This window comes from Sarcophilus harrisii, chromosome 2 (genome assembly GCF_902635505.1).
Source record: "Sarcophilus harrisii chromosome 2, mSarHar1.11, whole genome shotgun sequence".
NCBI classification, from domain to species: Eukaryota; Metazoa; Chordata; class Mammalia; order Dasyuromorphia; family Dasyuridae; genus Sarcophilus; species Sarcophilus harrisii.
In genome coordinates, this window is record NC_045427.1 from 642683775 (window position 1) to 642710218 (window position 26444).

Sequence of the window (26444 nt, forward strand, 5' to 3'; positions counted from 1 at the left end):
AGGGGGGAAGGGGGAGGCAGAAAGAGAGAGAGAGGGAGAGAGAGAAGAAAGGGAAGAGAGAGAGAAGAAAGAAAAAAGAGAGAGGAGAGAGAAGAAAGAGAAAGTGAGAGGAGAGAGAGAAGGGGGTAGGGGGGGAAAGAAAGAGGGATGGAGAGGAGGGAGGGAAGTAGAAAGAAAGGGAGGGGAGAGAGGGAGGAAAATAGAGAAATCAAGTCCCTGAACTCTAAAAACACCCAACTGAATGACCAACTAGTGGGACATGTATGTGTGTGAGGGGGAGAACAAGTGTTCTTATTTTAGTGGAAGGCTCACGTAGACTGTCAAGTCTGTGAGTCTCCCGGTCCAGCTGTCCGGGCCTGTTTTAAACCCTGCTACAGACTGCTGTGACAAGTACCACAGAAGCGGGGAAAGAAAGTGGGGAGGTAGAGGACTGGAAGAAAAAGATAAATTTTCACCCATTAGTCTCATTGATTTCAACTCACACTGGGTGTCCTTTGAGCAGGTACAACTTGTCTTAAGCAAATATATAAAACATGGTAATATGCAAAACATAAATCCATAATAAGCCTTATAATATATAATAATCCCATACATACATAATAATCCCAGTGAAAGGATCCTAAAATCCTGCTCAAGTGTTCTTTCAGGAAGAATTCTCCCTTTGTGTTTTGGGACCATTGCCTTGAGAGTAGCTAAAAGAGTGAGAATCATTCGCTGTATGTATTTTTATAACAGTGATAGTGACAATACTAATCCTGACTTGTGAGATATATGATGCAATTGTCTTGATCAAACAGTCCATAAGCACGTCTCCAGTGCCCACTATGTGCCCGTCCTTGTGTAAGTGCAGATGCAAAGAAAGAACAAAAGCAATTCTGGCTCTCGAAGGGTGTCTAATGAGGGACAAAAATGTTCTTTGGGTTCAGAAGATCTGAGTTTGAATCCTGGTTCCAACTGACACTCACCAGCTGTGTGACTTTGGATAAGTTTGTGAACTCTAATTTCTTCATCAGTAAAATAAGAGAAATGGCCGTGCTTGCATTAGGGAGGTAGGACAGTGGTACAGCAGATAGAGAGGGTGCTAGACCGGGAGTCAGGGAGATCAATTCAAATGTTACCTCGGAAGCTTCCTAACACTAACACTAAAACAAGTCACATTATTATTTCTACCTCAGTTTCCTTATTTGTAAAATGAGAATAATAATAACCCCTACCTTCTGGGGTTGATGGTGGTATAAAATAAATAATCCTTGAAAAGTCCTTTACAGATATTAAAGTATTAAATAATTGCTAGCTATCATTTACTATGAATGCATCATCTGCCTCACAGAGTTAAGAGGAAACTAAAGCTTAAAGTTCTATGAAAATGTGATTTATTCCACATTTACAATAATAATTTTAATAATGTGATAGAATAATTATAAGGAAAATTTTTACTGAATTTTTTCAAGATTAGATCTGTGATTTCATTGGTAGATAGAAATCCTGGATAAAGAAATTCTCTCCACCAATTTGAGTTGGCACCTTCTCTTCAGCTATGAGAGTCAATTGGGGGCACTGCAAAGTTAAATGACTTGTCTAGAGTCACTCAACCAGGATGTAGCAGACAAGACTTGAACTCACACCTTCCTGCCTCCAAGATTGACTATCTACTATGAGCAATAATAACATAATTATTAGCTTATAGCTATTAGGAAAACAGAGTAGATTCCTTCTAATAATCTTATGAGATAGGTAGTGTAATTCTTATCATCATCATCCCCCTCCTTTTTTTTTTTGCTGAGGCAATTGGAGTTAAATGACTTGCCCAGGGTCACACAGCTATATCATCCCCTCTTTATAGAGAAGGAAACTAAAGTCAAGCAGTGACCACAGTCACAAAGTCAGTAACTGAAGCATCCTGGAACCTGGTCTTCTGACTTGAAGCCACGACTGTTTCTTCACTGGTCTGCTAGCATCCTGCCTTATGCAGCTAAACTTGCTTTGGTGAAATTAAGTTGGGCTTCTTCTCTAACACCTTCTTGATGTGTTTCTCTCACTAGAATGGCAACACGGCCCTGGCCATTGCTAAGAGGCTCGGCTACATCTCCGTGGTCGATACCTTAAAGGTAGTGACGGAAGAGACCATGACCACAATTGTAAGTATCCTACTGTTCTCCGAATGCTACCCTCAGAACTCATTGACTGATGTCTCATCTTCCAAAAACCTCAGAAATAGACCTTTGTGTTGTCATCCACATTTTTTGCCGTTCAATCATTTCATGTTCCGCCCTCCATGACCCCATTGGGGTTTTGTTTTTTGACAAGGATACCAGAGCTGTTTGGCATTTTCTTCTCCAGCTCATTTTACAATGAGGAAACCAAGGCAAACAAACTTAACTGATCTGCCCAGAATCACACAACTAGTGTCTGAGGCCAGATTGATCTCAGGAAGATGAGTCTTCCTCACTTCACACCTGGTTCTCTATCCACTGAGCCACCCAGCTACTCTATCCAAACTCTAGAAAGTTGAAATCTTATACAACACTCACAAAATCACAAAAACTCAGGGTTAAAGGGGACCTAAGAGAACCCCTATCCCCACTCATTCAATCAATAAACATTTATTAACCACCTACTATATTTCAGGCACTGACTATTTCGACAATCTACCTACCAGGTGGTTATTCCTTCTTGATTTTAAGATGGAGAACACACTCCTTACTTGCTGGAGGATCAAGGATTTAGACCCCAAAAGAACTAATCTTCAGAAGCAAAATTTGTCCCCATGTCCTCTAAGGCTATAATCAATGTTCTGTCCACTGTGCCATCCATCTCCCCTCAGGCCTGGCTAGTTCTCATTGTTAAGAAGTGTCCTGTGGGTTTGTTTCCCCTTAAATCAGATCTAAGTCTGCCTCTGGCCACCTCTTCCCTATGGCCCTTTGGGCTGAAAGGAGAAAGCCAATGACCTTGCACCTTCGGGGAGACAGCTGATCCTTTGGATATAGCCGGCTGGCTCCCTGCCCTCTCTAGAATTTTACTCATCAGAGCAAACACTCATTAAGTGTCTCCAGGGGCAGAGCTCCGTCATGGCGGCTCCCGGGGATAAGCACCAGCATGAATATCCAATAAAAAGTGTGCAAGGCCTTGGATGGGAACCATCCCAGAGGATGAGCGCTGTCCCTCCTCTCATGACAAAGAAATGAGAAACTGTCACAGATTGGCTGGTTTTCATTATTGTTCTTTAAATCCAAGCTACTTGAACGAGGGGGTCACAACCCCATCAGGGTCTCATAACTAAGGTGGGGACGGCACAATTATATTTATTAACAGTAAGTGCTTGATTTGCACCTATTTTCTATACCTATATTCCAGTGGTCACATAAAAATTTCTCAGGTGGAAAGGATTCACAAGTAGAAAAAGTTTAAGAAGCCCTGCTGTCAATAACCTGGTATCCAGTTCAATAAACATTTATGCATGTAAATGTATGTATATATGCATTTAAACTATATGTATAGTTACTTGCATGTATATACACACATATATGTGTATATGTGTGTCAACGCATATGTTATTGGGCAGCTAGGTGGCGCCATAGTGGATAAAGTGCTGAGCCAGAGTCAGAAAGAGTCATTTTCATGAGTTCAAATCCAGCTTCAGATGGTTACTAGTTGTGTGACCCTAGGCAAGACACTCAACTCTGTTTGCCTCAGTTTCCTTATCTGTAAAATGAACTGGAGAAAGAAATAGCAAACCATCCCAGTGTCTCTACTAAGAAAACCCCATAATGGGGTCACAAAGGCTCAGATGTGACTGAACAAAGGTTAAATAACCATACGTACACACATACATTTATATACACTATATATATATAGTCATTAGTAGATATCTATCTGGATACACATTTCTGACTTTATAGCGATAAGCAGAATGGTGTATAGAATACAGAGCTAGCTTCTGAGTCAGGGAGATGTGGATTCAAGTGCTGCCTCTGACACAGACCAACTCTGTGCCCCCGAGAGTCATCACCACCAGTGCTCTGAGATTCTGGGTCACAGAGCAGGTACAGCTAGCTAATGGATAGAGAGCATTACCCATCCTTCCCCTGTCATGTCACCTTCCCCCTGCCCCAAAACACATTCTCTCAGTAATGTGCCAAAAAAACGCCTATTTAAAATTTAATTTGCATTAATAATCTTTTCTTTATCATTTTCTTAAGTCTAGCCAATCAAGAAGGCATTGATTTGTAGTGTTTGCTATTTTCCAAGATATAAATGCTCACATTTGAAATTTAACTATGGACTCTGTGAAATGAGATGGGCATCCCTAACATACCAATGCAAACTTCCTTGACTTCCCGTTACCTCCAGGACCAAATATAACACCCTCTGTTTTGCTTTTGTGACCTGCCTCCAGAGTTCCTACTCTTCCCTTCCACCACCATTCCTGCATCTAGAGAGAGAAACCTTGATCCCCCAGGTGCCTCCTCTCAAATTTGTCCCTTGTAGGATTGTGTCCTCCTATCTGTTCTCCCTCTGCTTTCTGGCTTCCCTGGAGTCCTTTAAGACTCACCGTCCAAAGGAGACTTTTCCCTGTTCATTATATTTGTCTGATATGTATAGTTACTTACATGTTAAAATGTGAACCCCCTTGAGGAAGGGACCACTGAGTTTTGATTGGGGGGGGGTGGTTCTTAGCATCCCCTGCGCAGTACCCTACAAATTAGTAAGAGCTCGATAAATGCTTGTTGTCTGAGTTTCTTACCATCAGTTCCCTAACAAAGAAATCACAGGTTTGATCAAAACACTAAAAAACTAAAATGAAAGAAAAAAAGAGAACAAATCTGCAAAGATACTAATTGTATCTACTTCCTTCATACTTCCCTCATATTCCCAAAGGAGGAATAAGGGAGGCAGCTGGCGGCACCAGAGCACACAGAATGCTGGGCCTGGACTCAAGAGTTCCTGAGTTTGACTCAAGCCTTAGCTTGTGTGGTCTTGGGCAAGTCCCTTCACCCTTTTAAGCTCTGTTTCTTCAACTGTAAAATGGGGATAATAATAGTATTACCTTCTTAGGGTTGTTGTGAGGATCAAAAGAAATAATATTTACAAAATCACTTAGCGCAATACTGCAATTAGTAGGAATAAATACTCAGTCCTCTTCTGCCCCCTTCTTCCCACCCAATCTTCCTATAAGCATTTATTAAGTTCTTACTAGTTGTATTCAGAGACAGACAGACACAGAGAGAGAGGAGAGGGGAAGGAGAGAGAAATACACACACACACACACACACAACCACCATTGTTACACTGTTTGATTTTTTAAAGGCCCTCTCCTCTTTATCAATGTTTCTGCAAGGTTCTAGCTAGAAGTTCCATAAGGGAACAAGCCAGCCTCCCACCCTCACATCCAAGTATCTTTCCATGTCATCAGCACTCATTAACCACCTCTTCTTGCCAAAAGAGCGCCCCAGAGAAAAGGACATGGTCAAAGGTTTAAAGTCTCCAAATTCTGCTCCAGCTTTCTGGAAAGACTGACTCCAGTGCTGAGTCACCAAATACCAAAGGGTAGCTATTGTCTCTCAGACAGGTGGCCGAGGCCGGTACCACGTGAGAGCCTTGGGCTGCTCGTTATGACGCAATGACTGGGTGGAATAGATATATATGGTCTGCTAAAGGATACTAGGCTAAAGGGATAAGGGCTGGGTCCAAGACACATTTTTTTTTAAATCTCTTAATAGTATTTCATTTTTTTCCAGTACATGTAGATAGTTTTCAGCATCCATTTTTGTAAGGTTTTGAGTTCCAAATTTTCTTTTCTCCCTTCCTTTCCTTCCCCCTTCCCCAAGACACAAGTAGTCTGATATAGGTTATACAGATAGGATCATGTTAAACATATTTCCATATTAAGTTAGGAAAAAAAAAATCAGAACAAAAGAAAAAAACCATAAGAAAAAAAGTGAAAATAGTGTTTCACTCTGCATTCAGTCTTCACAGTTTCTTCTCTGGATGTGGATGGAATTTTCCATCCCAAGTCTATTGGAATTGCAAGATGCATTTCTAATCTATAAACATATAATAATGATGGCTAACATTTTTAAACCATCTGAAGGTTTGCAAAACACTTTACAGATATTAACATTCAGAGTTTCCAATGGCCTTAATCTTTACATATTCAGTCTCCATAGTTTCTTCTCTGGATGTCGATGACATTTTCTACCCAAATCTACCAGAATTGCAAGATCCATTGCTAATCTATAAACATATAATAATGGGGGCTAACATTTTTAAACCACCTGAAGGTTTGCAAAACACTTTACAGATCTTAACATTCAGTTTCCAATGGCCTTAGTCTTTAAATATTCAGTCTCCATAGTTCTTTCTCTGGATGTGGATGACATTTTCTATCCCAAGTCTAGTAGAATTGCAAGTTACCTTTCTAATCTATAAACCTATAATAATGAGGACTAACATTTTTAAACCACTTGAAGGTTTGCAAAACACTTTATAGATCTTAACGTTCAGAGTTTACAAAAGCCTTAGGAAGAAGGAAACTGAGACAAAGTGACTTAGCCAGGATCACACAGTAAGAGTAGAGAAGTTAACTTAGATCTTCCTGGCTCCAGTGTGAAGTTCTGTCCAATGTAACTTGATAAAGAATGAATAGCAAAAGTAAATGCTCCCAAAATTGTGGGATGATCAATTGCAAGTGATTTTTGTATTCTCAGCGATACAACGATCCAAAATTACTCTGAAGGACTTATGGTGAAAACTACTATATATACCCAGAGAAAGAATTGTGTCTGAATACAGACCGAAGTATACTTTTTGAAACCTTTTTTCTATTTATTTTATTTATTTATTTTTATGAAAATGTTTTGCATAACTTCATATGCACCTTCTCAATGGGAGGGGGAGGAAGGAAGAGAATCTGGAACTCAAAGTTTTAAAAACAAATGTAAACAATTATTTTACATGTAACTGAGGAAAATAAAATTATTTTGAAAATGTTTTTAAAACTAAATGTTACCTATCACCTTTATTTAAGAGAGAGAAATTGTCATATATAATCCTGTTTTTAGACATTCTGCTAGCCTATGCTACTTCTCATAGAAGTTTATTTGGTATGAAAGAGTTTATTTGGTTAAAGTCTATTTGGTATTAAAAAATTTATTTGGTTAAAGTTTATTTGGTATTAGCAGGTGACCAGGTGGACTTCAAGTCCAACTTGAGTTTAAATCCCCTTTCTAATACCCATTAACCATGTGGTCATGAGTGACTAACAGTTTTTCCCAGCTCAGTTTCTTCATCTGTTAAGATGAGTGTGTCCTTAGATAAATCACTTGCCCCCTAGATGATTATCAAGTTTCTCAACTGTAAAATGAGAAAGTTGGACAAAAATATTCTCTTAAGTATATTCAGGCTCACATCTGGGGTTGTTGTGAGGTTTTAACTCATCACAGGACATAGATAATGAACTGAGACCTCAGAGACTAGTTTTTTTGATCCCTCATTTGACAGGTGAGGAAATTGAGGTTCAAGGAAAGTAAGCAAATTATCCAGTCAGAGGAAGGATAGAAAGCTGGGTTTTCTGACTCAATATTTCTTCTACTGGCCACTGATACATGCAACATGTTTTGCAAAATGTAAAGCCCCATTATAAATGCCAATAATTATAATGAATTTTCAACCCCTCCTGCCCCTACATCTGTGATTTCTTAGGATATTTTCCTCTCCCTCAAGGAAAGATATAAAAATTCTCAAAGTAATTTGAATTCACTTCCATTTGAAAGAAGTTGTTCCATGTGGCATTTTTAGGGGGCCAGAGAATATGGAATTTAAATAACCAAGATTTGTTAACTCTTCAAAAATGATGGAGAACTAAAGTATACTAATCTGGACATTGAGTGGCTCCTATTTAAATATGGCAGAGAGAATTGAATCATCAAAGAAATAAAATCAGATCCCAAGGGCATCATTCGTCCTACTAAAGATTGGCTTTTAGTTTCTACTTAGGGACTCATCCTGAGGCTCGTTACCTCTCACAAAACTCCCTAATGTTAATTGATGTCCAGTGTATAAGCCCATGCCATGGGAAGGAGGTGCAGATTTGCCACAAAAGCCACAGGAAAGAGAGAAAGGTCTGCCTGACTTGGGCCCCCTGATGAAAAGTCTGTACAGTGTACACAGTAGCTGGACCTCTTCATTCTCAGACATCAAGAGAAATGAATGGATTTTTTTTTTTCAAACCAATTTTCTAGACCAGTTTCTGTTGAACTGCTGATGTTCCCAGAAGATGAGATTTGACATTTGAATACAGAAAGGGGCAGCACTGCCCAGGACGCCTTTTGCTTTAGTTTAGAGCAGGGGATCTTAACGAACAATGGACCCTTGTCCACAGACAGATGTTTTGAGAACCTGAATAGGTAAAAAAAAAAAAAAAATCCATCTTTATTTACTAATCATTTCTTAACTAAGTGGATTTGGAATTCCCTTTGATTATGAATGTAGGCAACAAACATTGTTCTGAGAAACAATCCATATACTGTTGGATTGGAGCACCAGCCCTGAAGTCAGGAGGACCTGAGTTCAAATCTGATCTCAGACACTTAACGCTTCCTGGCTGTGTGATCCTGGCCAAGACACTTAACCTCAATTGCCTCAACAAAAAATAAAAATAAAAAATAAATCTATATACTCCTCCAGACTGCCAAAGAGATCTATGACCAAGGAAAGTTAAGAGTCCCTGCTTGGGCAAAGGGTGTAAACCCAATACAAACACATTCACTATTAACAAAAAGAATACATCAGCAACTCCTAGAGCTAAAGTGTCATCATGACATTAATCAATCATCTATCATTATCATGGTATATCCTGGCACTGTGCATATAAAGACTTTAACAAGGAAAAGAACAGCCCATCCACTCATGAGAAGCTTACATTCTACCGGGGGATATAACATATTCACACTTACTACAAGATATATGCAAATATACTTGAAGTTATTTGAGAGAAAGGGAAGAGGGAGTTAACAGTTGGATGGGTATCTTAAAGGAGACAGGTTTAAAGGCAGTTAGGAGTACCCTATGCCTTGGCAGAATAGTATCCTCACCTGGAAATCCCCTGTACCACTTAAAGGACCCAAGTCTAATCCCTGCCCCTAGTGAACATCTGAGGTAAAGATATCTATTGGGCAGTTGAAAGTAGAGCTGAAGCTCAAGACGTTTTGATTTGGTGGCGATCTCTGCAAAGTGAGAGCTTCTGAGAGCTGCCTTGAAGAGAATCAGCAGGAAAGTGAAGGATCTTGAGTCTATTTCATATTTGTAAAATGACTGAAAAAACTGAGGATGATTATCCTAGAAAAGAAAATACTCAGGGTGAGGGTAGGGGAGAAGGGAATCACAAGAGCAGTCCTCCTCTCATGGAGCTTCTATCAACAAAAGCAATCAAGAAGCACCTACTAGGTGCCAGGAATGGTGCTAGGTATCAGGAAGACCCAAGAACGAAGCAATGTCTACTTGTAAGGATCTTACATTCTAATTAATGAAGGAGACAACAAGTACGCTTGCAATATATACAGTAGGAGTAGAGAATTAATAAATACAAAGGCGTGCCAGTTAGTGAAATATGATAGATAGCGATGAGAGGAATCAGGAAAAAACATCCTTTTCTGTAGTTATGAAATTTGGTGGGCAGCTGTCAAAAGGAAGGCTCTTTTGGCAAATCAGACCGTACTCTGGAATTTACTTGAGAATCAATGGTTTTCATAGTAAAAGATCCACAGCCCACACTGTGTTTCCTGTCTGCTTCACCTGCCAAAGATACCCATGGTTCAGGAATCACTGACTAACAGAGGCATCAAATGCTACCTTATGATGATTGCACTATTTGTACTTGTGTCCGTTATTCTGGGGAATGAAGTTGTCCCAGCCCCTTGTATTTCACAACTAGCCCCAGGTTATTTGTTTTAATATGGACTCTCCTCATCTAGAGCCATTTAGTTCCTCGGTGTCTGGGTATTTTAAAAAGGAGCCCAGTTTGTATAATGAAAAGTGAAGTCATTAAAATGATAGTTCTGGCAATGACGGTAAATTCTCTCAGATGCTGCTGACCTTCCGAGATGATGTGACTCATCTGCTTTCATAGTAGAAACGTAGTGCTAAGAGGAGTCACTAGCACTTACTAAACCATCTGATTCCCACATGGCATTTTCTCTGGACTTTATTTCAGAGGATTCGGGGATCCAGGAAAAATGTTTGTTACCTTAGCTGTAGGTAGAAAGAGCGGTGTGGTCTAGAAGAGGATGCTAGAGCAGAGATAACCCTGCCCCTGTGCCAGACTTCTGTGCATTTATCAGATTCTAACTGTCATCATCATTTATATAGATGTCTCATCTCCTTTTCTTAGCCTTTCAGCTCTTTGAGTGACTGGCATACAACAGGTGCTTAATAAAGGTGATTGATCAGCTGACTGATGAGGACAGAGATTATGTCCCTTAAGGATATAATCTTTATACAAAACACTTTGTTGAATTTAATTGAAAACTGCAAGCAGAAATTACACGTCTATATAAAACTTAACTTTCATATAATTTATCTAAAATATCTCACTTAAGTCTCATACCAATTCTGTGGAGAGAGACACCACAGGTATCATTTTCATCATTTTATAGGAAGGGAAAGTGAGATAGAGATTAAGTCACTTGATTATGTTCACATAGATGGAAAGTATCAGAGGCAGGATTTGAATTCAGGTCTTTCTGAGTCTTACAAATATAACTTTTTTAAGATACTATATTTTAATACACGTTTTTTGAATCATGTTGGGAGAGAAAAATCAGAGCAAAAGGGAAAAACTATGGGAGAGGGAAAAAAAACAGAAAAAAGAAGTGAACATAGCATGTGTAACATAACTCTCAATTCACTCCTCCCTGGTAGAATGTAAGCACCCTGAGGGCAGGGAAAGTTCATTTTTATATTTGCAATCCCCAGTACCTAGGACAGTTCCTGGCACATTAAGTGGGGACTTAATGAATGATTGTTGATCCATTGTTTAAATATATGGCATTTGCTTAACTCTAATTAAATATATATATATATATAACAGGAAAAAATGACCCCAAAGGTTCTTTTGCCTACCTAGTGCCTAATTTAATATCTTAAATAAAGACTATTTGGTCTGCCAGAAGCCAGCAACTGCAAGCATGACATAGTATAAGCAAAATTCCATCTTTTTAATTATCTTTCTTTCAGGAAAGGCTTTTGTAACCTTTTTGAGTCATGGACCACTTTGGCAATCTGGTAAAGCTGAGGACTCCTCAGGATATTTTTAATACATAGGATCACAAGGGAAAATAATTATTAAAATACAATTTTCTATATGTGTATATATACATACATGTATACAGATGCATAAACATACATTCAAATATCTTTATGTATGTGTATATGTATATGATATAATATGTATATTTAAAAACAAGTTCACAGATCCCAAGTTAAAAGCATGTGGAGTCTACTCTCTGGAAATCTGCTGAGTCTTTGGAATTACTCAATAAGCAAACTTTTCCCTTTTGTAGGGAAAGGACTCTACAAATTTTGTACCCCAAGCCCAGAAGGCTACTAACCTATTCTCAAGAATTTGCTATTCAATTTGCTAAAATCAAGCACATTTCTAGTTCTCACTGTGGCTCTGTGGCCAAATAAAAATCCATCACTTCCTTGCCCATCCATATAAGAATGATGTTGAGTCTTTAGCCAGCCTCTGACACATTTACACAGCAATGGATGTCCTCAGGGAGATTTCTGATGTGACCACCAGGAAGGTGACTGTTTTTTTCTTCCCCCCTCTCTCTGACAGACGGTCACGGAGAAGCACAAAATGAACGTTCCAGAAACGATGAATGAAGTTCTCGATATGTCGGATGATGAAGGTATGGAAGAAAAGCCAATCTAATCCTTTACAAAAGCTTTACTTACAACACCTTGTTTGTCGGATTAACTTCTTTGCAAAAGAAAAAAAAATTACTTGTGATAAAATTGAAATATGTTGTTGATCTGTCCAAAGTGGCCATTTTTCAGATTCTTATCTTGTTTACTTAAATCATGCAGTTCGTAAAGCCAATACCCCTGAAATGCTCAGTGATGGCGAGTATATATCAGATGTTGAAGAAGGTATTTGTGCAATTTTTTTTATCCTGGTGGGATTTAAGCACCCACCTTTTTTCCTTTTTCTTTCTTGCCTTTAAATTTTAACACCCTCTCTAAACTAACTTTTTCTAATGCTCTTGGTAGCATTAATTTATGCATCATCCCTAGAATGCATTTGATAATGCTAACAAGCTCCCTTCCTCTGCTCTTCCTCCCTCCTCCCACTGCCTTTGGATCAAATGTCCCTTAAATTTCTTTTGTCACCTCTAACGAGAATTGATTTCTTGAGGGGATTCTTGCAGTTACCTCTGCTTGAAGCAGAACAGTAATGTTTTCTTTTTATTTAAAAATCAAACAAAGGGGAAAATAATTATTTTCATAGAAGAACAAATAAACAAATAGCTGGGGATGGGGGATAGGAGAAGGGGTTTCTGTTTCTCATTTTGATTTATTCCATAGCAGTAAAGAGGGCTCTGGAAGATCTGATTTGAACTAATTATGAATCGTAACCTAAAAAAATTTGGAAGTACCTTTTGCAATCATTAATGAACAAATTTTTAAATCATGAAATGCAGCTTTTAAAATCATGATTTTGCACAAGTGACCAAAAAATAAATCATTCGTTTGTTAATGTATTATATTTAAGAGAAGCTGTTGTCTTTTAACCTGAATTAGAGACCAAGCGTATGACAAGGTAATAAAGGGGGAAGAAATTATTGAAGCACGTTTTTAAGGTAAACTCCAAAGCTTATGTATCTCATTGCTGACAACAAAAATTAAAATAACAAGCGCAGGTTGACGTTGCACTAAAATGCTAAACTATATCGATCGTGGAAAAATGTATAACACATCTTCTTTTAACCTGGTAACTTTATACCTCTCAACAGCCTGAGTCTATCTTGTCTCCACCACCCTTTGTTAAGATTTTTTTCTCTCTGTATGGTATTTACTTTTGGATCAGTCCTAGTGTTTCTTGTCTTTTGAATGTCTTTATCTAATCCTCAGTGATTCAGTGTTTGATTCCTCCTTTAATATGTTTATATTTAATGGGAAAATGAAAAAATGTGTCCACTCCCATATCAGCGGGTTCCATCTTTCATGGTACCCAAGTCAATGCATGTTTTAAATGCATTGTCGGGTACCCTGGACGCCTGGGAGAGCTTGGCCACCAGACAGTTGTTTGGGTCCTGGAGAGAATCTGAGTCCTCTCTGAAGGCTGCTCTAAGTAAAGTTAAAAGGCGTTCCCTGATGTATTTTGTCCTGCAATTTCTGCCATATATCCTGCCCCCAAAAGGATCACACTCTTATCCTTTTGATTTTTGAGAATAAGACTTTGTTCCATCATGTTATATTTTGAAGGCTTTTCCAGCTCCCCTAGAGTTTTACTCATCCCAGTATCTTCATCAGTAAGGCAGATTTTTATTTCAATGTGTCAAAGACAAATGAAGGAAAATGTATATCTAAGTGTGTGGTGTATATACATAATAGGTATATCGACAGTGACTCTTCTTTCAAGATCTTTTGAAATATAACATGATATCAAAGGCCTAGAAATTTACTACTGCTTGAAGCAATATATTGCAGTTCTACCATGATGAGATGCTCTGTTTGAATGGACATAGGAACGACCTGTAAACCTGCCTGTTGGAGTAAAAAAAAAAAAAAATGATTGTGCTCCAAAGGGATATTTTAATTTTCTTAGCCAAAGGGCTCTTCAAAATCATTGTATGTGGTGGTTATAAAGTATTTTTATTGCCTTAGATAGTAATAACTTTGTGAGTCAGTACAAGTATGCTTAGCTGCATTTTCCAGATAAGGAAACTGAGGGACAAGGAGACTACGTGAGTTGCCGAAGGTCACTGCCCCTGCCAGTAAATGGCAGAACCAGACCTCTATATCAAGTGCCCTTTCCCCTACTCTGTTTGAGGCCCTCGGCTCCTAAGACTAGAGCTGAAAAGGATCTCCAATGATATCTAGTCCAGCCCCTTCATTTTATGGACAAGGAAACTGAGGCCAAGGGAAATTAAGTGATTTACTTGGGATCAGATATTAAGTGTCCATGGTGAGTTTTGAACCCAGATCTCTGACTCCAGGGCTAGTATTTCTTCTTTTATACTTACTCTACTCACTGAAAATATAATTCATTTAACTCGAGTTAGAAATAGTTGTCTTTAACTCACTTGCAAATCGTGAAGTCGAAGCCATTTGGCCAGCATATTACAATCTGTCTTTTGAGTGTCCCCATCCCAGTCTGTAAATTATAGTTCTTGTTTCATAAAGAAATCTTCAAACAGCCAGAATCAAGCTGCTTCTGGTTCTAGATTCTAGGAGTCGGTAATTTTACAACAATCCAAACTCCCAAACAAATGACTTTGAATATTTAAGTGTCAACAGAACCTCATGATTCTCATGGTTCCTTTTGTTTTCTCATTCATTTGGTATAGTGGCCCCCTTCGAGGGGCCCAAGTCATATACCTGTGGTGATTCCAATAAGTCAGATGCTACAAAAGCCTAGAAAGTTCAGGTCCCTAGTGCACCCTTATCAAAACTGAAGTGAACATCCTAGCACTCCCTAGTGGAATGGGTACAAATATTGGTTTCCAAGAAGGCATGAACACAATGAGGATTTTCCTCAGAGCTGGTAAGGGATTAGCCTACTGGCATGTGTATAAACCCTAAAATACTTCACAAATGTCCCTGTTATTGTCATTACCAATAAGAGTCATTTCAGGTTGGTGGGGAAATTAGCCATTTTTTAATGTCCTATAAAGGGGAGGAAACTCTATATCATAGAATTAGTAAACAGATAAATATTAACTTGAAAACTGAGTCTGGTGATTAATTTGAGCAAAATATAATTTTAATCTTTCCTTTTAAAAATATTATTGATATTTCTTGCCTTTACTTCTTCTTCATCTCTCAATATTTCTTCTTTATCTACCTAGAGAACCATTATCCTTTATAAAAGAAAAAGAATGAAAAAAAAATGGAAAAAGCCATTCAACAAACTTAATCAGAATATCAATTGAGTCAAATAGTATGTTCAGTGTGCCACAATCTTAGTCTGCTACTTCTTGAAAGAATGGAAGGAAATACATTCTCCTATCTCTTATTTACAGTCAGATTTGGTCATTCTAGTCTTCACTTTAAAACAATGAAACATTTAAAGTAAAGAAATCCATGAGTGAACAAATAACATTTCATTCCGGGCAGAAAGGTACGAACTTTAGAACTGGGAGGGACATAATAGTCCATTTCCTCCATTGATAAGGAAACTAAGACTCATATAAGTTAAAAACTACAACAACAATTTGATTCATTTCTTAAGAAAATGTTACTTCAGGTAGCAAAATTCTGATTGACTTTAGCACTAGATCTCAATCCCTTTCAATGAGATATAATGAGAAATGCAGCAAGTCAACTGTAATAGAAACAAAATAATATCAATTTTTTCCCTCAAAAAACTTTATTGACCTCAATAGGAAAGAGATGTTTCATCTCAGAATTGGGGGGGGGGGGGAGAATTCATTAGTCATCTTAGTCTGATCTTCACCTGAACAAGAATTCTCCTCTAATACACCCACTAAATCATCCACATTTTGTCTAAAGGCATAACTCGTTGTTGAGGTGCCAGAGAGAAAAGATAGCTCCTTCCAAGGGGACAAGGAACAATTAATGAATATACTTTGAATTCTACTATTCAACCAGTTCCAGTTCTATCTAAATGTTCTCTCATGTAATCCGTAATTCTCCCAACTTTCCAGAAGGAATATTATGAGAAACTTTATCCTACTTTGCTAAAAAACCTAGGTAAATTTTATCTCCAATATTCCCCTGTTTTACCTATCCCATAACTCCTTCAAAAAAAAGGGAGAAATGAAAAGAAAAAAATCAGGTTAGTTTGACACAACATATTATTGTTGAAGACATCTTGGCTCCTTGTGATCACTGCTTCCTTTTCTAGATTTTCATTGACCATCCTTTTAATAATATATTCTATAACTTTGATAGAAATCAAATTCAGGCTCTGGTCTATGGTTTGTAGGCAATATTCTCTCCCCCTTTTTGAAAATCACAACCACAATCGTCTTTTTTTCATTCAGACATTGCTTGATCTCCACAATCTTGCAAAGATCATTCAACAGTGCTTTAGAAGTCACGTTTATCAGTTCTTTCTATATCCAAGGATGTAGTTCATCTCAGTATCTTAAACTCAGTGAGGTTGTTCTGTTAAACCCTAACTTATCTTAGCAATCATTTCCTTCTTAGCCATTTTTGGGGTACCTTGCAGGCCAAATACCTTTCTCCTTTGTCAAGAAGACAGCAGAGCACTAAGAGTAATTCTCCCTTCTGAAAGAACACAATACTCTGATTCCAAATCCCAGGATTGTTTCATTCATTCCATATTATCACCCCACTTTGGGACTGTATACATTGGACACTAGGACCCACAGATTTATTGTGCCCAGGGCACAAAGTATCTTATGATTGTAAAACTGTGACGGCTACATTGAGATTTTGGAGGCCATGGCCATTGTGGGATGGGGTGAAGGAGAGGTGAAGAAGGAAAAGATGGACAGATCTGAGAATTAGTACAGTTTCCAGCAAAATCCATGTGTCCATAATAAAGACAGAGGAGGGGCTGGCATGGGGAACACACAAAAAGAGGGTCACAGAAAAGAAATCTGACCAATCTGGCACGGTTCCCCACTTTCCCTCTGCTTACTCTAATTTCCCTTTCACTGTGGCTGATTTCACTTTATGTGGATCTGATTACAGCGACTGATGGCTGACGATAAATCTGCCCCATTTCCCCCTCACACATTCCAATTGTCTTCTGAAAATGGAATTTATTAACCTAAAAGAGTCTCCAGTTCCTGAAATGGGCAAGGGAGTTATTTTTGGACAGGGAACCTGCTGTTTCTCCTTAAGATCAGACCTGGAAAATACAGGCTTTCCAGGACAATACTGATTTCAAGAAAACAATATGTACTTTACATGAGTTTGAGAAAGTAATATCACATGTTCAGTGTGGGAAATGTCACCAACTTTGGGAAGCGGTCTTTGTGCCCCCGAGTTGATTCAGTTTAGTTCTATGGATAACTCTCATTTCTTAGTCCCAGATGGGTCATTCACACTGGACTCCCTAGTCCACTTCACCCTTCTCACCATTACAAATGCAAGTACATCAGAGAGCCACAGGACTCCGGTAAAGACACACGCATAACTGAAGGACACAGTGTGGCTTGTAAGGAAAGTTATTCTGAAGACTAGCATGGGTCCTATCATACCAGTGAGACAAGTCATCCTCTCAAATCTGAACAAAGATCTCTAATATAGCTTGATTTTCAAGTCATCCTTTATGCGTCTGTGTAAAGATTTCTGAAACCATAAAATGAACTCAACTCTTTCCTTCAATTTTGTCTCCTGTGAATCTGGTGATGATCAGGGTTATGTGGGTAATTTTTTCTATTCCCCCTTCCTTTTCAGCTGAATACTATTTTGTTTAAAGTTCTCTTTTTGACTCTAGACAAATACATTCTTGGCAGTTCTTGTTAGATGAACTCTATTTCTCATCAAATACCCAGAATTCCTAGTTGGTGTGGGTTTTTTTGAAAGATAAAAACTTTATTTGACACTCAAGCTCTCCTTCACATTTATCACCTCTTACTGACAAGATTTCTTAACATTCCTGCCAAATCCTACTTAACTCAACTAGCTGTCACTGGTAGGCAGAAGAGTTTCAGATTTCACTTAATGTCAATTTTTACAAAACTGAGCTTACTGCTAGGAGCAATTACTGTAACTGAAAGATTTGTGGCATAGTTTTTAACTTATTAATTAGCACAGACAATCTTTTACTTAAATCATTCCTATCTTTGAAATCAGAATTTAGATATTCAAGTACCATTCCTTAACACCTTCCTCTTAATCGACCATCCACTGGCCAAACTTTCCTTCTCTTTTGAAGCCTTCAATTAACATCAATAATGGAAAAAACAAAAATAAAAACACTTGTGTTTGAAGGTCTTTGGGTTTCTTGCCCAAGACTTCAACCCTGGCAGCAATGCTTTGTGGATGCCTTCGGTGATCACATCTGTGCCTGAATGATTGGAGGAATAAAGTATTTACAGTGATCATATGATTGGAGGAATAAAGTATTTACAGTGATCATATGATTGGAGGAATAAAGTATTTACTAAGTGTTTACTGTGTGCTGGGGCACTGGGCTAATGATTTACTATAAGTGGATAGTAGTCATTTGATCAGTTATCAGATGACATCACGCCCATCCCCGGCCACCATGATATTTTCCAAAGCCACCAAAGTGGGAGAGATTAGTGTGTGAGGAGGTTTCAAATATGTGTGTTAAGTAGCAATTAGGATCCAAAATAAATTTTTAAAAAGACCACATCCTTGCCAATAAGTATTTAATGACTATAGATGCCAAATGTGTGCATGCTTTATGAGCACATTAAACCAATGATGAGCAAAACATTGTCCTTGTTAATAAGTCCATGTTGTCTTCTATCTTTGTATCCCCAGAACTGAAGAGTCTTATACATAGTAGGCATTCAATAAATGCTTATTATATTATTGGTGTGAAACACTGTTAAACAATCAGACAATAAAATGATATTTCTCTGTACAGATTTTCTTCAGTGGATCTGTATGATCCATATGAGTTTTTCCTCCATCAACACTGATCCCAACAGACCCATTATTTCTCTTTTTGTGATTGTCTATTTTCTATCACAAATCTTCCATGTAAAATCAACCCGATGTACTTGAGATCTTGTTCTAGATCTTTGCTTTTTTATATTCTGGGACCACCTGGATAGAACTTGAGTTATGTCTCTCCACTCAACTCTTGCTCTCGCTACATGACCAGAACATCATTTCTGATTGTTCATATATAGTTTATCCCATTTCTTGCAAAAAAAAAAAAGTCATTCCTGGAATTTGCTTCAGCTTACATGTTCCTCTCAAGCATCTCTTCATTTTCCTTTGTATCATTAGCAAAGCTGATTCTTTTATAATTCTTCTAAGACTCAAGAGTCACGGGGGCATCAAAGGGAACACATTTCTGTTGTGCAATGATCCATTGCATTAGTAAGCAGTGTGAGATGATCAAAAATACAGTATAACTTCCCAAGTGCCATCCAGCCTACTGTTCTGGATCCTGTTTAATTTGGGGACCAATTCACTCTGTACCTGTAGTGCCTCCAGAGGAGAGAGGAACTGATGAACTAATTAGGCACCCAAGTGTGTGTCTTATTCCACAAAGAACAGGCATTTTCTTCTGCTTAATTTTTCATGAATTTTTTGTTAGACCAATCTCTTTTGTACAGTCATGGCTCTTACCGAGGGATCCCTGTAATGTTCCGGGGCTTGATAGGATCAATATGATATTATTCATAAACAGGGAAACCTGGAGGGCCTTACCACATAGAGGGAACAACTCTTCCATTGAGTTCTATGGTTAATAAGTATTGAACCTGGAATTCAAACTCAAAGTCCTTCCTGACTCTAACACAAATGCTCTTCAATATGCCATGCTGAGATGGACAGGAAATATATAGATCAGGGTTTCTTAACCTGGCATCCTTGGATGAATTCAATTTCAAGAGGGCTAGGAACTTGAATGGAAAAAAAATTACATCTTTATTTTCTTTTTTTTTTTTTATGATAGCTTTTTATTTACAAGCTATATGCATAGGTAATTTTTCATCATTGACACTTGCAAATCCTTTTGTTCCAACTTTTTCCTTCCTTTCCCCCACCCCTTCCCCCAGATGGCAGGTTGACCAATACATGTTAAATTACATCTTTATTTTCACTAACTTTTGGTTTCCTTTGTTATAATCCTATGTATTTTATGCATTTAGAAACATTCTGCTGAGAAGGGGGTCTATGATATTTAAAAAAAAAAAAAAAGTTCCAAACCCCTGCTTTGACTGAAGCAGGTTGGGGACAGAGCAGGGGGAGCAAGTCAAGGGGAGACCAGATGGCCCCTGTGCCCCTTCCAACTGGAAAGCTTCACGTTAGTCTCCAAGTCTCGAGTTACTGACAGTATAGGGCCAATTTGGGGGTGGTAATTAATTCATTGTCTGGCCTTCATTTTAAAATAAATCCCCAGTGGCCTAGATTGAAAATCATGTGAATATTCTAAGTAACGAGCTTGCTTCTTTTAACTTGGGCTCCTTTCAGTTCATCCACCAGTCAATCTGTGAGCATTGATTAAGTGCTTGTTATATGCTGGGAATTCTGCAGGTGCTGGGGATTCTCAGCAGGTGATCATTCAAAATCACTTGGGCACGCTGAGGTCCCCCAGCACGGCTTGCACAGAAGCCCGGTACAAGGAGGCGCATAATAAATGTATGTCGGCGTGGATTCGGAGACAAAAACAAAACATTCAGTACCTCAAGGAGCTCACCTTCTGGCAGGAAAGGCGACATGTACAGAAATAAATACATGCCAAAAATACGCCAAGGATCCGAGATGAGTGATGGGCAGGAATGGGGAAGGTTGCTCTAATAATAGGGTCACTAAAATGGGAAGTCCCTTTGCCTTGCACTCAGTGCCGCTTTCTGGGTCAGAATTAAGGCGTATTGGCAAGTCTGTGTCCGTCCCAAGGATGCCTTAGTCTATCAGATTCAATCAGCCTAGAAACGACTTTTGGGGGGGTTGTTTATGACCCAACAAGGAGAGAACCAGGGATGTTTTTATTCTTCCCCAAGCCTGGAAAAGCTCCCAACCTGAGTCATGCTTATGACTTTAGAAACTCTAGCCTGGACTCTGTGGCCCTGGCCCGCTACAGAGTTTTTAAAAAGCCAGGCGGCCTGGCCAGTCCCAGAGAACAGGGCAGGGCTTGAGAGCAAAGATTAGAACTGGTCTGCTGCTCCGGCTAAAGATGCTGATGTAATTAATCAGGGGAGGGAAGAAGTGCTGGGGGGGGGGGGGTGTCTATGTACATGTGTGTATGTATGTATATACAGGGGTATATTATACTGCGCATGTGTATGACACATATGTATATATGTCATGTGTGTATGGCATATATATGATATGGATACATGTTTGTGTGTGATGTCTATAAATACATACACACACATACATTTTTGGTATGTATATAATTGTGTGTGGTCTCTACATGTGTAGTATATACATGTATGTGTGTGGTGTGTGTTTATCGTGTGGTGTGTATGTGATGTGCATTATATGTATATTTTGTGGCATGTTATAAGCTATGTGTATTGTGTGGTGTGTGTTTGGTTACGGATGCACATGGACTACGTGTGTGGTGTGTGTGTATGTGTGATGTACATGTTCGGTATACATGCCTGGGGTATGTGCAGGGGTGTTGTGGGGTTGTAGGGTAATACCAAAGTTTAGGCAGTGTTAAGGGAAGCACGACTTTCAGAGCTCCCCGTGGCTGCCCCCGAGACACCTCAGAGGCAGGAAGCAGACCAGGACAGACCAGGACAGATGGCGAGAAGGGATGGTCCTGGACCTCTGGCAGAGCGTGTGGGCTGCTTGGGACAGAACATGTCCCTGGATCCTACGAGCTCACCACACCCGTTCCGTGGGGACTGAGAAAATGGCTCCTGCCCCACCCACACGGCCACACTCCAGTTTTTATGGCCTTCTATTTTTGGCTCAATCCATGAGGTCATCGTTGGAGCCACCTGGCTGCCATTGTGGGCCAGCCTCAGCCCACCCCCCCCGGGGAACTTCTTAGAGACTCGCCCCGACACTAGGAGAGAGGAGGACAAGCTAGGGGCACTCGGAGAAGGTCTTCTCCACTCAGAGGCCGGTTTCCCACCATGCCGCCTCTTGCTGTTACGGTAACAATTATAATGACTGATATATTCTTAGTATTTTCAAGTTTCCAAAATACTTGATCTACATCATCTGATTTTTATCCCGAAAAATAAACACTAAAGATAACATTATCTTTAATCATGATGTCTTTGTAGCATTATATGATATATAATGAACACTAAGATATCATTATCCCTATATTATGGATGAGCAAACTGAGGCTCAGAAAGATGAAGGAAATTTGTCTATGATCACGTCCCCCCAAGCCGCCAGTTTATAGTCTTTAGCTATTCTCAACTCCACCAAAATCACTATTTTCTATTATTTTTCTTTATTCCATGCATTCCTGTGGCCAAAAAGAGTTCCTTACCAAGTGGCCAGACTTTTAGTCAGCTTAGTTCTTCGCAAGGCCTCAGGCTGGTGCTGGCAGCATTCTCAGAGCTTCTCATGCACGGTAGGCCCATCAGAGAGAAGGTTTGCTTCTGAGAACACCAGGCCCCAGAGAGGCACTGGAGTAGGTCTTCGTGGTGGATGTAAACACGGCCAAGAGTCACAAAGGTGGCCCGGCAGAGATGGGCTGCCCTCCGAATGAGCGGAGAGAATTTCCAAATGGATGAACTCCGAAATCCAGTAGCTCTGTTTTTAGCATATTTACACATACCTAGATGTGTAATGATTACACATCTCCCTGGGAAGATTTTAAGCTTTTGGAGGGCAGGGATTTTTCATTTCATCTTAGTTTCCTTGTATTGCACTGCCTCTGTTCCCTCCCCACGTCTGGGACAATGCCTGGTATACAGTAGGCACTTAATAAACATGGATTGATAACTAGTAAATGTTAAAGATGGGAATCCAGGTCTTCACTAAGGTCAAGACTAGTGCTTTTTCTATACACCGTGCTTACATTTGATCTCTGCAGATATGCTCACAGATAACAGACGCATCTTTCTCTCTCTCTCTCTCTATATATATATATATATATAGAGAGAGAGAGAGAGAGAGAGAGAGATAAATAGATATATTATGCTCTCTCTATATCTATGTCTATACATATATGTAATAGACTCATCTCTATGTAGATATATATTATACTCTATATATATCTATGTCTATATATATGTAATAAGACTCATCTCTATCTATATAGATATATCTCTATAGATCTATATATGCAGATATATCTATATAGAGATGAGTCTATTATACTCTCTATATATCTATGTCTCTCTCTATATATAAAATATACTCATCTCTATATATAAAGACATCTGTCTGTATATAAAGATATATAGACATAAAATAGACTCATCTCTATCTGTCTCTATATCTTTATATAGAGAGGCAGATAGAGATGAGTCTATTATACTCTAACTGTATCTATTTATTGCTGGTGGGGGAAAGGAGAAGCAAGCTTGACTGACATCATGGTGTAACAGAATGGACTTAGGACTTAAGAGTTAGAAGGTCTGAGTTCAAATTCTACTTTCTCTCACTGTAGAGTAGCTAAACGGAAGACTGGGCCCTGGAGTCAAGAGGATATGAGTTAAACTCTAGCCTCAGACACTTACTAGCTGTGTGACCTTGAGTAAGTCACTTAACCCTATTTCTCTCAGTTTCCTCCTCTGTAAATTGAGTTGAAGAAGGAAATGGATGGATAACCACTCCAGTAGCATGGCCAAGAAAACCCCAAATGGTGTCATGAAGAGTCAGACATGATTGAAATGATTAAACAATAACGACACACCTAGGGCCAGCCCATTCCCCTCAGTAGGTCTCACTTTCCTCATCTCTATATGAGAGAGCCAGATCAGAATTACTGCCAAATTCTCTTCTGTGATGTAGCATTATTTTTTATTAGGAGATCAGAGTTAAAACCGAGAGGCTAGAGCTAGCCCTGAATCCTTAAACCAATGAAGCCTGAGCTCTGGCAGCACCTGGGCAGCTGGAAGGGCCGTGAATATGGCCCCGAGCTGGATCCCTCTGTTCATTGTTCAAGGATGAGCCTTGCTAATTCCCAGTGGTTGGCTATCAGATGATGAATGTTTAAGGCCACAAAAATTCATGAAGTGGAGCTTCTGTGGCACGGAGGGTTTGTCACCTGCCTAAGTAACAGAAGATAAAAGTGCCCGTGGGTCTTTGTGCCCATCAAGCACTGCCATGTTATCTATTTTATTTATGATAGTGAGTGTAAGTTACCCCTGCCTGTTCCCTCGTTCCCATTCCTCCAGTGTCCCGAAATCACCCTTCCCTGCCCTTCTATCACGCTCCTTAGAATCCCCGCTCTGTCATTAGCAAACTGCCTTTTCATTAGAACCATGGCCTCTCACCCCCAAAAATTATCGTCTATGTTTTGAATTGATTTTGATTGGGTTCGTGTTCTCTGAGCCCACTAGAATGTAAGCTTAATGAGGGCAGGGCATTTCGCTCTCCCCTGCCACCTAACACACAGCCTGGCGCAGAGGAGGTCCTTGATAAATACTTGTTGAATTGAATCAACTTTCACAGGGAGGTAATAAGAGTCAGAAGTGCATCTTCAAAGGAGTCTTCGACCCCAAAGACCTGAATCCCATTTATAACTCTAGTGCTGTATGACCTTTCACCCTGGAAGAACTCAGTTCTGGAAATGATGTGCTTGTGCTGTCTACCTCAAGGGCTTGTTGTAAACCAAGTACCTTGCAGACCTAAAGCACTCTCCAAATGTCAGTTAGGATGATGACAGGATGCTCCAGAAGACAGGGTAGCAAAATGCAAACAGCTCTAGCTATCTTTGAACCGGACCGAAGAGCAAAAAAAATAATAAAACGAGGGAGATGTAAAAGCATTCCTCTTCTCCTTCTCTAGCACTTTCCAAAATGTCCAATAGAAATGTTTCTAATTCACTTACGAGTAGCTTGTTGTTGCCCTGCTCAGGCAGCCATCCATCCATTCAACCATCCATCAACAGACATTATTAAGTGCTCCCTGGGGGCTGGGCACTGGGTGTGCATGATTACTATGGCTCAGCCAAGGCTAGCACTTTAATACACACTCAGCTGTTTGGAAAATAGCTGGCCCATTTCAGTCCCATGGGTATTTATTTATTAAGCACCTACTGTGCGCCAAGCACTGTGTCAGGTTTGAGGGGGATTTAAAGATAGAATGAAAAACATTCCTTGCCCTAACTCCTAAAATGGCGGGACCGAACCTCATGACATCTGAGATCCCAAAATTCCTTATGTAGAGTCCATCACTCTTGAAAAACATTCATTCATAGGCCAGCCCCTTCAAGAACCCATGAGTCATTGCAAGTTCTAGGCTCCATAGAAAGTCTTCCCTTCTCCTTGGAAATTACCACAATGCTCCTTGCTGGCTCTGCAACTTCTTGCTTCCGAGTTCCTTCCTTCCTTTTCAAGCTTCTTGCGTTGGAGGAAGAAGGGAATATTCCTGGGAGGATGCTTGGGGAATGCTTCCTTGATACAGCCTTTGTCAGACAAAAGTCACCACTTGCCACATGGTCTTTAGTCAGTAGCAAGCCTTTAAACATCTTAATGATGCTTCTGGAAGATCTTGCAACGTGACCTGCTTCAAAGGGTAGAGTTAGAAATGATTAGTCCCAGCATCCCCCTTCCTTATTCTTTACCCAGCTCCAGGTGGTCAAGACAGCAAAAAGAAAATTTCACTTGAAGTCATTTTGAATTCTGGCTTACCCACTGACTCTGGGCAAGTCACTTAATCGATCTCTGCCTCAGTTTCCCTATCTGGAAAATAAAGGATTTAGATCATTAAGATCCCTTCTAGCTCTAAGTCTAACTATCCTATGAGCATGCTAATTCACCATTCCTAAAGATACTTGGGAACAGAATTTTGCAAGTAGCCACTTAACTTTCCCAAGAGATAGCCCTACGCCTTGATTGTTTTTGTAGCATATTATTGCCTCAGAAATCTACTGCCTGAATTATACATGCGTTGCCTTTGCTTTGTATCATCTCTTCAATTCCAAAATGTAGGCTATAAATGGTAACTCACAATCAGTGGTCAGAAGGGCCTGGGGTGGGTCAGGAAATGATTGTATATCTTCTGGAAAGCCACGTGCCCACCAAGAATTGTCATTCGGATCCTTCTTTCGCTCCAACAAAATATATTCTATGACTCAGTATAATCAATAAGCAAGAATAACTTGTGTCTCACACATCTATGTATGACGGTTTTTCAAATGTATGTAGATGCTGTTGTGATTAATAAAATACATATTCATTTAAAAGCATTGCTGAATTCATGGTAAATTTTTTTTTCATCACAGATGTTCTCAATTTATTAAGTCCTCAAAGAAAATGGTCGGGAACCATTGAGTTAGAAGCGCAGGGATTTTTTGACTTTCCGTTCTTGGTCCTTTTTGCCTTGAGTAGGAGACAGAAGATTTCAAGCCCTTCACAAGATGACTCCCTTCCACCCTAAGAGTCTTATTTGAAATTACTGCCCATCCGGCCTGCTAGCTTTTCTCCAGAAGTGAT

The 26444-nt window shown here is 39.4% G+C and overlaps 1 protein-coding gene and 1 long non-coding RNA gene across 35 annotated transcripts in view; one reads left to right on the forward strand and one right to left on the reverse strand.

The window, feature by feature from the left end:
• The window catches only part of ANK3 (ankyrin 3), a 592702-nt gene that overhangs the window by 460932 nt on the left and 105326 nt on the right, over window positions 1-26444 (forward strand). For 27 of the 34 annotated variants that reach the window (XM_031956914.1, XM_031956919.1, XM_031956910.1 and 24 more), the window contains 3 exons: window positions 2043-2138; window positions 11840-11912; window positions 12091-12153. In XM_031956914.1, the coding sequence (XP_031812774.1) occupies window positions 2043-2138; window positions 11840-11912; window positions 12091-12153 (232 nt within the window). The remainder of the gene's footprint in view (window positions 1-2042; window positions 2139-11839; window positions 11913-12090; window positions 12154-26444) is intronic. The other 7 variants (XM_031956921.1, XM_031956922.1, XM_031956926.1 and 4 more) reach the window with 1 other exon arrangement.
• On the reverse strand, window positions 23817-25512 carry LOC116421995. The gene is made up of 2 exons (XR_004232603.1): window positions 25286-25512; window positions 23817-24056 (listed from the first exon to the last, which is right to left on the reverse strand). It is a non-coding gene; the product is annotated as an uncharacterized LOC116421995 (long non-coding RNA).